This window comes from Tursiops truncatus, chromosome 8, assembly GCF_011762595.2.
Source record: "Tursiops truncatus isolate mTurTru1 chromosome 8, mTurTru1.mat.Y, whole genome shotgun sequence".
In the NCBI taxonomy this organism is placed as follows: Eukaryota; Metazoa; Chordata; class Mammalia; order Artiodactyla; family Delphinidae; genus Tursiops; species Tursiops truncatus.
Window position 1 is genome coordinate 53,619,652 of NC_047041.1, and position 12,546 is coordinate 53,632,197.

Sequence of the window (12,546 nt, forward strand, 5' to 3'; positions counted from 1 at the left end):
AGTAGGACCTTGTTGTTTATTTATTCTGTATATACCAGTTTGCATCTACTAATCCCAAACTCCCAATCCAACCCTCTCACCTTCTTAATAGTTTTGATATTTGCTGTTTCATATCCACCCACACTACTACTAACTTAACAATAACAGCTTAATTTATTGAGTGCCTACACCGTATCTAGCACAGTACAGTAACCCTTAGATCAACTCTGTGAGGCGGGTAATATTACTATCTCCATTCTATAGATGAGGACTCTGAGGCTTAATAGCTTTGATTTGATGTCCTTTTGCCTCTATACAGGTAAGTTCTAGTCAACAGCTCAGCTTTTCCTCTCATCTTTCCTAGTTCTTCTCTCTCCAACAAGTTCTAGAACACCTCCTCTTGTTTATTCTACTGACAAATGAAACTTAACAAGATGAAAACTAAACCTACAGCAAACTTTTCCTGTTTTCCTGTTATCATCACTGGCAACTTCACAGTTTTGTAGTCTTTAGTGTTGAAGTTTATAAGAGGAATCATGATGTAGTAGAAAGGAACAGGGAAGAAAGTTAGAATCTGACCTGAATTTACTATTTGATTTCACATTTTTCTAGCTTTCTAGCTCTAAACTCTGTGCTTATTAAGTTTCCTTAAATACAGAATGAGGTTAAGGGTAATACTAACTCATGTAGTCTTATATGGGAAAAATATAATATATAGCGTTAAATCCATTTCTGAAGAAAAAAAATCTCTCCAGTGTGGCACACTCATAAGTTGGTACTCCAATATATCTTAAACCCATAGTCTGGATAATCTTTGTCAGTCAAATCAATCTCCTGCTTAAGTATCTGAAGTGGCTATGTCTTATCTACTGAATAAAATGTAAACTGAGCTCTGCAGACACCCGACACCCTCAACTATACCACTGCCTATTCTTACACCACACTAGCTTTACTCTATGAAACAATCCAATGGAGTCATTTGGTTCACAAGCATTATAGCTTCTTATTCCTCAGCCTGCTCTCATTCTGTCCCTTCTACATCTCAAAGCCCTCTCATTTCTTTTACCAGTCCTTTCTTTTTATAAAGAAAGGTATATTCCTTTCTTTAAGATCCAGGTTGGTAGCTAACAAACAACTAGGTGTCTGGATCAAAACAATGAGTGCATGCAGTTCAAAACAAAGGCACCACAATGAGACCGGTAGGAGGGGTGGACACACGATATAATCAAATCCTGTACTCCCCGGGTGGGCAACCCACAAACTGGAGATTAATTATATTACAGAGGTTCTCGCACAGGAGTGAGAGTTCTGAGCCCCACTAAGGCCTTCCAGCCCAGGGGTCTGGCACCATGAAGAGGACTTGGCTTTGAAGGCTAGCAGGACTTGAACGCAGAAGCTCCTCAGGATTGATGGAAATAGAGACTTCACTCTTAAAGGGCATACACAAAATCTCATACACCCTGGGACCAAGGGTAAAAGCAGTAATTTGATAGAAGACTGGCCCAGACTTACCTGCCGGTCTTGGAGGGTCTCCTGGTGTGGGGGAGACCCTGGGGACATAGACAATGGTGGCAGAAACATCAGGGAGCATTCATCTGCATGAGCTCTCCTGGAGACTGACACACCTTGGCACATCAAGACCCGGCAGAACGGAACAGGCTGTAGGCTTTACTGCTGGGATGCCTGAGGCCAAATAACAAACTGGATGGGAACATAGCCCCACCCATCAGCAGACAGGCTGCCTAAAGACTTCCTGAGCCCACAGCCGCCTCTAGACAGCTTCTAGACACAGCCCTGCCCACCAGAGGGCCAAGACCCAGCTCAACCCACCAGTGGGCAGACATCAGAACTAAGAAAACTATAGTCCTGCAGCCTGCTGCAGGCTAGACAGTACCCTGGGACCAGCTGGCCCCTGGACCTTGGGTGACGAGAGGGGAGTGTAATCCTGGGATACATAGGATGTCTCCTACAGAAGACTACTTTTCCAAGGTGGAGAAACATAACTAACCTACCACATACATAAAAATACAAATAGCAATTTAGAAAAGATGAGGAGACAGAGGAATATGTTTTAGATGAAGGAACAAGATAAAACCCCAGAGGAAGAACTAAGTGACATGGAGATAGGCAATCTACCCACGAAAGAGTTCAGAGTAATGATCATAAAGATGATCAAAGAACTCAGGAGGAGAATGGATGCACAGAGTGAGAAATTAGAAGTTTTTAACAAGGAATTAGAAAGTATAAAGAACAACCAAACAGAACTGACAAATACAATAACTGAAATGAAAAACACACTAGAAGGAATCAATAGTAGATTAAATGAAGCAGATGAATGGATCAGTGAGCTGGAATACAGAGTAGTGGAAATCACCACTGCCAAACAGAAAGAAGAAAAAAAAATGAAAAGAAACGAGGACAGTTTGAGAGACCTCTGGGACAACATCAAATACACTAATATTCGCATTATAGGGATCCCAGAAGAAGAGAGAAAGGGCCTGAAAAAACATTTGGAGAGATAGTAGCTGAAACCTTCCCTAACCTGAGAAAGGAAATAATCACCAAAGTCTAGGAAGCGCAGAGTCCCATACAGGATTAACCCATAGAAGAACACACTAAGACATGTTGTAATCAAAATGACAAAAATTAAAGATAGAATATTAAAAACAACAAGGGAAAAGCAACAAATAACATACAAAGGAACTCCCATAAGGCTATCAGCTGATTTTTCAGCAGAAACCCTGCAGGCCAGAAGGGAGTGGCACAATACACTTAAAGTGATGAAAGAGGAAAAATCTACAATCAAATAATACTCTACCCAACAAGGCTCTTGTTCAGATTTGACGGAGAAATCAAAAGCTTTACAGACAAGCAAAAGCTAAAAGAATTCAGCAGCACCAAACCAGCTTTACGACAAATGCTAAAGGAACTTCTCTAGGCAGAAAAGAAAAGGCCACAACTAGGAACAAGAAAATTACGAAATGGAAAAGCTCGCTGGTAAAGGCAAACATACAATAAAGGTAGGAAATCATCCAAACATATAGCTAGTAGGGAGGTTAAATGACAAAAGTAGTGAAATTATTTGTAACCACAATAAGTGGTTAAGGGATACACAAAACAATTAGATGTAAAATATAATATCAAAAAAAGTAATTGTGGGGCTTCCCTGGTGGTCCAGTGGTTAAGACTCTGTGCTTCCACCGCTGGGGGTGTGGGTTCGATCCCTAGTCAGCGAACTAAGATTCCACATGCTGTGTGGCATGGCCAAAAAAATAAAAAGTAATTGTGAGGAAAAGAGAGTACAAATGCAGGTTATCTAAAATGCATTGGACATTAAGAGATCAGCAACTTAAGCATATATATATATATATATATATATACAGACTGCTACACAAAAGCCTCACTGTAAACAAAAATCTCTAATAGATATATGCACAAAAAAGAAAAAGGAATCCAAACATAACACTAAAGATAGTCATCAAGGACTTCCCTGGGGTGCAGTGGTTAAGAATCCACCTGTCAATGCAGGGGACACAGGTTCAAGCCCTGGTCTGGGAAGATCCCACATGCCACAGAGCAACAAAGCCCATGCGCCACAACTACCAAGCCTGCGCTCTAGAGCCTGCGAGCCACAACTACTGAGCCCACGTGCCACAACTACTGAAGCCTGTGTGCCTAGAGCCCGTGCTCCACAAGAGAAGCCACCACAGTGAGAAGCCCGTGCACTGCAACAAAGAGCAGCACCCGCTCACCGCAACTACAGAAAGCCTGTGCGCAGCAGCGAAGACCCAACACAGCCAAAAATAAATAAATAAATAAATAAATTTAAAAAAAAGATAGTCATCAAATTACAAGAGAAGAGAACAAAAGAAGAAAGGGGAAAAAAGACCTCATAAACAAATCCAAAACAATTAACAAAATGGCAATAGTAACATACCTATTGATAATTGCCTTAAATGTAAACAAACTAAATGCACAAACCAAAAGATATACACTGGCTGAATAGATACAGAACAGGACCTGTATATATGCTGCCTACAAGAGACTCATTTCAGATCTAGAGACACATACAGACTGAAAGCGAGGGGACAGTAGAAGATATTCCATGCAAATGGAAATCAAAACAAAGCCACAGTAGCAATATTTTTATCACAGAAAGTAGACTTTAAAATGAAGATTGTTGTAAGAGATAAAGAAGGACATATGCATAATGATCAAAGGATCAATCGAAGAAGAAGATATAACAATTGTAAATACATAGGAACACCTCAATATATAAAGCAAATGTTAACAAACGTAAGAGGAGAAATTGACAGTAACACAATAACAGTGGGGGACTTTAACACACCCCACTATCCCATCCCCACTTCTGTGGTCACCTTGGAAAGCAACAACCTGGAATCACAGTGAAAACCACCAGCTTTGCAATCACCTAATGGATTAAAGCTCCTTCAAATGCCCATTCCCAGAGAACTGTCATTATTTGACCTGTCTGGTGGTTCCTTGGAAGGCCCCACTCATAGGCTCTCTTTATTTGATCTGACTTGGAGCTTGCCAGTGCAAACCATCTTTTATCCCAGAGAAGCTTGTCAAAAACAGTCGCAGACAATTGTTTAACAGTGCAGCTGCCTGAGGCAGTAGACAACAGGGCAAATGAGAGGTTCCAATAAACTAAAATGAAAAAAATAAGAAATGAGATGTTTATGGGGGCTTTGAAAAGCTCAGGTATGAACCTTGGTATTGAAAAAGCCAAACACATGTCCAGGATTGTGCACATGCTCAGGAATGACATGAAAAGGCCCTAAGATCACAATTCTGGGTACCCTTGAGAGTCTGCATAAGCAAGGAGCAAGCAGAGTTTTAAACTGTCTGGCTAAGTATTGATTACATACCCCAAATTGCATACAGAGCCCCTTACCATAAAGTGGAACACCTATTGGTTTCAGGCATATAGGGAAACTTCTGTCATTGTTTCAGGAAACCATATCTAAAGAACTAAAGGAAAGTGTGAGAACAGTATCTAACCCAATAGAGAATAATAATAAAAAGATAGAAATCAGTTTTTAAAGGAAATCCTGGAGCTGAAAAGTACAATATTGAAATGAAAAGTTCACTAAAGGGGTACAATGGCAGGTAAGAATCAGCAAAACTGAAAGATAGGTAAATTGAGATGATCCAATCTGAGAAAACAGATAGAAAAATGAATGAAAACAATGAACAGAGCGTCAAGAGAACTGTGGGACACCGGAAACCCCTACAAAAAAAAAACCCCAAAAAACACACAACATACTCCCTAACAGTTTTCACAGAGGAGAAGGGATAGAAGGGGCAGAAAGAATATTTGAAGAAATAATGGGTGAAAACATCCGAAATTTGATGATGAACAATCTACACATCTATGAAGCTCAATACATTCCAAGTAGGATAAACTCAAAGAGATCCACATGTAGATGTATCATAGTCAAATTGTCAAAATTTAAATATAAAGAGAGAATTTTGAAAGCAGCAAGAGAGAAGTGACTTGTCAAATCCAAAGAAATCTTAATAACATTTGATTTCTCATTAGTAACCAGTTAATGCCAAAAAAAGTGGGATGACATTTTCAAAGTATTGAAAGAAAAAGACTGTCTATCACAAACTGTATATCCAGCAAAACTATCCTTCAGAATGGAAGGATCAACTTCATCACTACTGGATGAAGAGCTCCATTACTTGCACCTAAGTGTAAATTATTAAAACAAACAAACCGACAAACATAGCCTAAAAAAAATTTTTTTTAACCCCAATCATGCCAAGACTTTGGAAAAGGTTCAAAGAGGAAACAGCAAATAAGAAATACGTATTCAAGAAAAAATATAAATATTTGGTAGGAAAGGTGAAAATCTGTGATATTTCAAGAAAGACTGCTGCCTGCCTCCCTCCTCCTAGTTCAGTGAGGTGAGACTCCACTCCAGACTGCTGCAGCCAAGAACATAGGGCTATTTCTTCTCTCAGCTACCAGCTGTAAGGCTTTCTTCCTGGGAGAATCAGGACATCAATGTTTCTCATACTGCCTGCAGCTATCTATTGCTGAAGCTTAGTCCCAAGTGAGTGTGGTGGAGAGGTAGGGGGTTCCCTTCTTTTATCCAACCTCCACTCATGGAATGGAGACCCTATTTTGGGCATGGCACACTGAGAATACTTGAGGAGCTGCAATATAAGGGAAATGAAATTTCAAATCACAATGAGATAACATTTCACATCAACTAGGGTGGTATAATAAAAACAAAGCAAAACAAATAAGAGTTGATGAGGAAGGATTTAGAAAAATTGGATCCATCATACATTTCTAACATCTATAATGTAAAATGGTGCAGTTACTTTGGAAAACAGTCTGGCAGTTCCTCAAAAGGTGAAACATAGAGTTACCATATGACCCAGAATTTCCAATCCTAGGTATGTGCTGAATGATTTTGTTTATATGAAACATCTAGAATAGGCACATCTATAGCAACAGAATGTAGTAGTTGCCAGGAGCTGGAGGGAGGGAAGAATGGGTAGTGACTGCTAATGGTTATGGGGTTTCCTTTGGGGTGATAAATGTATTCTGGAGTTAGTAGTGGTAGCTATTGTACAAGGTTATGACAAAAAATCCATTGAATTGCATACTTTAAAACTCTAATGGTGAGCTTAATGGTATGTGTATTATATCGAGAGAGAGAGAGAATGAAAGAAATAGTTACTTTTTACTTGGAACTTTGTCATTATGGCTTAGGAGTTTGAAAATCACTTGGTCAGCCTTATGCAGTGTCAACCATATGCAGTGTCAACCATACACTAATAGCTTACCTCAGTTCCTGTTTCTCTCCAATCCCAAGCCCGACTTCCCCCTGGCCACACTTTGCAGTCCTTATAGATTTTAGTAGAGCCGTGTACTTTCATTTGCCCCCATGAGAGGGAAGCAATTTCAGGGGAAGACATAAGGAACTTAATTGAACTCTGAAATTAAAAGAAAAATACACTAAATCAGTTTTAAAGTAAGGTTGAAACAGCTCCAAAATAAAGGAGCTATACTATAAACAGAATGTATTTCAAATTATAATGCTGTATACAAAATATAGTAAGCCCTGGTCCTCTATGAGTTAAGAAGCATCTTTCTCATTTATGTGGTTGTCACTTCTTCTCCAGAGGTCTAAAAAGTGAAATGTTTTTCTTGGGATCCTGAATCATCCAACCATGGAAACTAGATACTACAATTACTTCTCAGACGCTGGAGGGAATTCTCTGGATTTTTTTTTGTTTTTGTGGCACGCGGGCCTCTCACCGCCGCGGCCTCTCCCGTTGCGGAACACAGGCTCCAGACGCACAGGCTCAGCCGCTCTGCGGCATGTGGGATTCTCCCGGACTGGGGCACGAACCTGTGTCCCTTGCATCGGCAGGCGGACTTTTAACCACTGCGCCACCAGGGAAGCCCCTCAGGATATTTTTGAGAGGTAAAATTAAAGGTGGAGATTTACTTCAGCATGATGGAGTGAGGAAGTTGACAAATCCTTTCCCTAAAAGCAGGTATAATGCTGGACAAAACTGTCAAAATAAAAATTTGGCACTCTGGAAATAATATTAAAGATATATTGCAAACTGAAAAACGCTTATTCATGAAAACCACTGAATTTCAGATAAGAACAGTAAGATGTTTTGTTGTTCTTGCCTGGGATTACTCCCATGCCCCTACAACAGTTGTTGGCACAGAGGTTCAACTTGATTGGGGCAGGGCATGAAAACCAACAGTCTTGCTGCTAAGGCAGAGGAGGCTCACTTGATTTAGAGCATTTTCAGTTAACCTGGTGATTTCAGTGGCAAGTAAATATGGGTGGCAGGTGGCTCTGTTTCCTTAATATTGTAAGCCTGTTTGGAACAAGCAATGGATTGTCAGAGTAGACAGGGATTTAAAAGGAATTCCCAAGAGGTGCTTGATAAGCTCTCTATCCAGAGTGGAGCAAAGGCTGTGAGCATATGCATCAAAGACAGGAATAGGCCTAAGTCATGGAAATGTTCTGGGCCAATGGAGCCTATAGAGCATGCAAAGTGAAGAGGTGAGGGGGCTCAGAAGGACTCAGAAGAATGTAAGAGCCAGGGAAGACATGAAAACATCTGAACATTGAATGTACTCCCCAGCACAGACACTGATCCATCAGTAGAGAGGGTTAAGTCTTACTGGCTTGAGGTGTTTGAACACAATCTTTGGCTGTACACTAAGACATATAGGCACAGAGGAGACCCCCTAGGAAGCCAAGCTTAAAAGTAAAAACAAGGGGAACTCCCTTACGGTCCAGTGATTAGGACTTGGCACTTTCACTTCTGGGACCAGGGTTCAATCCCTGGTTGGGGAGTTCCCACAAGCCATGTGGCACGGACAAAAAAAAAAAAAAAGAGAAAAAAAAAAGCCCTTAATACAGATTTCAGTGGCCACACATTGCATGGGAGACAGAATCCACAGATTTAGTTTAGGCAAGTGACTAAACAGAAACAAATAAACTAAGAACAACAATGTAGGGGGAAAATCCAAATGCAGACTCTATAATACATTATCTAAAATACCCAGTTTTCAATAAAAAATTACAAGACATGCAAAGAAACAAAAAAATGTGACTCATACTCATCAACTGAAACAGTATCTGAGCACTCCCATATATTTGATTTAGCAAAGACTTCAAAGAAGCTACTCTAAATATGTTCAAAGAACTAAAGGAAACTATTCATAAAGAATCAAAATTATGATGAAACAGGGGACGGGCAAGTTAGGGGGATGGGATTAAGAGATACAAAATGCTCTATATAAAATAGATACGCAACAAGGATATATTGTATAGCACAGGAAATTATAGCCATTATCTTGTAACTTTTAGTAGAGTATAATTTGTAAAAATACTGAATCACTATGTTGTATACCTAAAACTAATATAACGTTGTAAATCAACTATACCTCAGGGACTTCCCTGGTGGTCCAGTGGTTAACAATCCACCTTCCAGTGCAGCGGACGCGGGTTCCATCCCTGGTCAGGGAACTAAGATCCCGCATGCCGCAGGGCAACGAAGCCCGTGTGCTGCAACTACAGAGCCTGCATGCCACAACTACAGAGGCTGTGTGCTGCAACTAAGACCCGACGCAGCCAAAAATAAATAAATAAATATTTAAAGAAAACTATACTTCAGTGTAAAAATTATGACAATGACTCAATGAATATAGAATCTCAATAAAGAGACATTTCAAAAAAGAATCAAATGGGAATTCTAGCATTGATAAGTACAATAGCTAAAAGGTGCTTGATTCAGGTTTCTCCAGAGAAACAGCACCAGTAGACTATATATATTAACAGATTTATTTCACAGAAGTGGCTCATGCAACTGTGGGGATTGGCTAGTGCAAAATGTGCAGGGCAGGCTGGCAGGCTGCTCTCAGGCAAGAGTTGTCTTTTCAGTATTGACGTGTTATTTCTTCTTCCTCAAGGAAACCTCACTTTTCCTTTTGCAGCCTTTCAACTAATTGAATGAGGCCTTCCAAGAGTATTGAGGATAATCTTCTTTATTTAAAAGTCAACTAATTGTAGATGTAAACTAGGTCCACAAAACACCTTCATAGCAGCACCTAGATTAGTGTTTGATTGGATAACTGAGTGCTATAGCCCAGCCAAACTGACACACAAAATTAACCATCACAGTCTACCCCTTGTTAATATGGTACCTATATACATGTCCTTAAACTGTATTTAATCTCCAAATAAAGACAATAACAAAGTGATATTTCTCCCTAATATTAATAACTACTAACCTATTTTTAAAATGTGTAATATAACAAAGGACATAAACACACTATCTTTGGTGCTATGGGAGGAAGACACAAATTTATAAAACATGATTCTTGTTGAGAAGTTAATATTACACTAGAGGAGAGAAGACATATGCAAATTACTAACAATTTTTTAAAGGTGACTTTTAAAAATTACAAGGTAACTTTTGAAAAGTGGTATAAGGAAATTGTAACGAACTGTTATGAGGGTTGAGAGAGACTTCTGTACTAGTCTGCTAGAGTTTCCATAGTAAAATAACAAAGACTGGGTAGCTTAAACAACAGAAATTTATTTTCTCATAGTCTGGAGACTGGAAGTCCAAGATCAAAGTGCCAGCAGGGCTGGTTTCTGGTGAGACCTCTGTTCCTGGCTTGCAGATGGATTCTTTCTTGCTTTGTCCCCACATGGCCTTTTCTCTGTTCATGAGCACTCTTGATGTCTTTTCCTTTTCTTATAAAGATACCAGTCCCATTAGAGCCCCAATCCTCACGGCCTCATTTAACTTTAGTTACCTCCTTAAAGGCTCTATTTCCAAATATAGTCCCATTGAGGATTAGGGCTTCAACATATGAATTTTGGGGAGGCACAGTTTGGTCCATAGTAGCTATCCTATGGCAGTACTACACAGTCTTGATTCCTGTGGCTTTGTAGTCACTTTTGAAACCAGGAAGTGTGAGACCTTCAACTTTGTTCATCACTTAAAAAACCGTTTAGGATATCCTGGGTTCCTTGCACTTCCATATTAATATTAGGACCAACTTACACATTTCTACAAAAAAGCCAACATAATTTTTCTTTCAGTAAAAATAATTATTTCATCAGAGAAATTGGTTTCAGCCTTGCTCTTAAGAAATAAGAATAGACTGATGCATAAAAAAAAAATTAAGAAAAAAATTAAGAAAAAAGATGGTAAGGCACTTCTAAAAGTGTTTCTTCAATGAATACAATTCTATTGCAACAGAGAATTCAGTTATCATTAAGAGAAAGAACCAGAAAATGGCTGGATTAAATCTTGTTTATTACTTCTTTTTATTGTCATATATTTTCCTATGAAACTATTTTGAAGACCATAGATTCCTACTTCTGTTGACATTTAACAGTTTTTTCACTACATATAACATATCCATATACTTCTAGAAGTATTTCTTGTAAAAGTGAGTTTTAAACAAACCTAAGTAAATTTGCTTGTTACTAATTAGGAATTCCCAAACTGGCTCCACAACTGAATCCAGTTCACTTCAATATACATTTGCCAGGCTTACAATATCTGTAAAAAAAATTGTGTGACAAATGCAAAGATAATATGTTGGAGAGACAGAAATATGTATAAATTATTCCATTATACGGCAGACTGTTATCAATGTAATTTGACAAAATTGAAGGCTAAGCCATTAAATTTTAAAATCAAAGCATAATTACATTCAATTAAATGCAGAAATATCTTTTAGAGTTCAAGAGTTTTCACAAATGTATAGTCATGAAACAGAATGTATCTCGAAATTTCCCTTGTGCACCTTTCTAGTCAATCCCCTTCCAAGCTCAAAAGAAGCTTTTGATTTCTATTCCCATATATTAGCCAGACCTTCATATTGATGGAATTTTACAGTACCTACTCTTTTGTGTTTTTCTTCTTTCACTCAAAATGCTTTTGAGATTCACCTATGTTGTAATATATATCAAGTGTGTATCAGTCTGAGTAGTAGTCTGTTGAAAGACTACCTCACAATTTATTTACCCATTCTTCTTCTGATGAGCATTTTGTTTCTTTTTGGTATTTTGAATAAACTAGTCACTAATTCTGAATGCAAAACTATTTTGTCTTTTCCCCTAAGAGAATGTGAAATTTGAACTATCTTAAGAAATTTCTTATTCATAAATAAAGACTGAGTGTAGGTAATTTAATGCTTATTTAAAGGCTTCTTTATGGAAGTAGCAGTAAATCAATTACAGTTTTTTTTTAAAGCTACTTATTTTTTCTATCTTTACCTTTTAGTTTGATATATATAATGCAATTATTTAACTATGTAAATTGGGATTAAATTCTTGTAACCCACAAATTCTCTTAGCCCAAGGCAAGAAGAGACGGTGCTTATCATTTATTTTTTTTCCAAGAACAGACTTAGTGAAGGTATGACCTAAACCTTGCTTTGTAGTACAACATCTCTCATCTTTTGGGTGGATATAACTTTTGATGCCCAAGGACTTTGTTCTAATGCCAATCTTGATTACAAAAGCAGAAACTCTAACCTTATTTATCAGTCCCCGCTTTGAGTAACAGTGTCAGCACTGAGAAAAGAAAAAAATTATATAAAGCTTTTTTTTTAGAAAGTTATATTTACAATCCCATGGGAGAGCAGGTGAGGTGCTGGAAAAGCTGAAAGCGAAGAGAGAGAAAGGAAAGAGGCAGGGGGGTAGTGTTCAGAAAACGATATAACTAAATCTTTCTTTTGGTTTGAAGGGTTTTTTCCCATCAAAATTCATTCACAAAGATATGATTTTATTTAATATTGTGTACCTGCCTTTCATTTAAGGTCAATTAAGTTATGATCTTATGAAGATTTTTGTATCTTTGCAAAACTGGTAAGTTCTGGGTCAAATTTTTCTTAAACTGGGGTCTTCGGGGCCCCAGGTATAGAGATATATATACTTGGGAGTTTGAGAGTTCTACCAATATATTTCAGTTTATTTATTTATTTTTTTAATTGAGGGATAGTTGATGAACAACATTATATAAGTTTCA

The 12,546-nt window shown here is 38.2% G+C and overlaps 1 protein-coding gene across 2 annotated transcripts in view; it reads right to left on the reverse strand.

Moving 5' to 3' along the window:
• Positions 1-12,546, reverse strand: part of AAMDC (adipogenesis associated Mth938 domain containing) — a 33,400-nt gene that overhangs the window by 17,950 nt on the left and 2,904 nt on the right. For both annotated transcript variants that reach the window (XM_073808401.1, XM_019948671.2), the window contains exon 2: positions 6,808-6,957. In XM_073808401.1, the coding sequence (XP_073664502.1) occupies positions 6,808-6,939 (132 nt within the window). In that variant the 5' untranslated portion in view covers positions 6,940-6,957. The remainder of the gene's footprint in view (positions 1-6,807; positions 6,958-12,546) is intronic.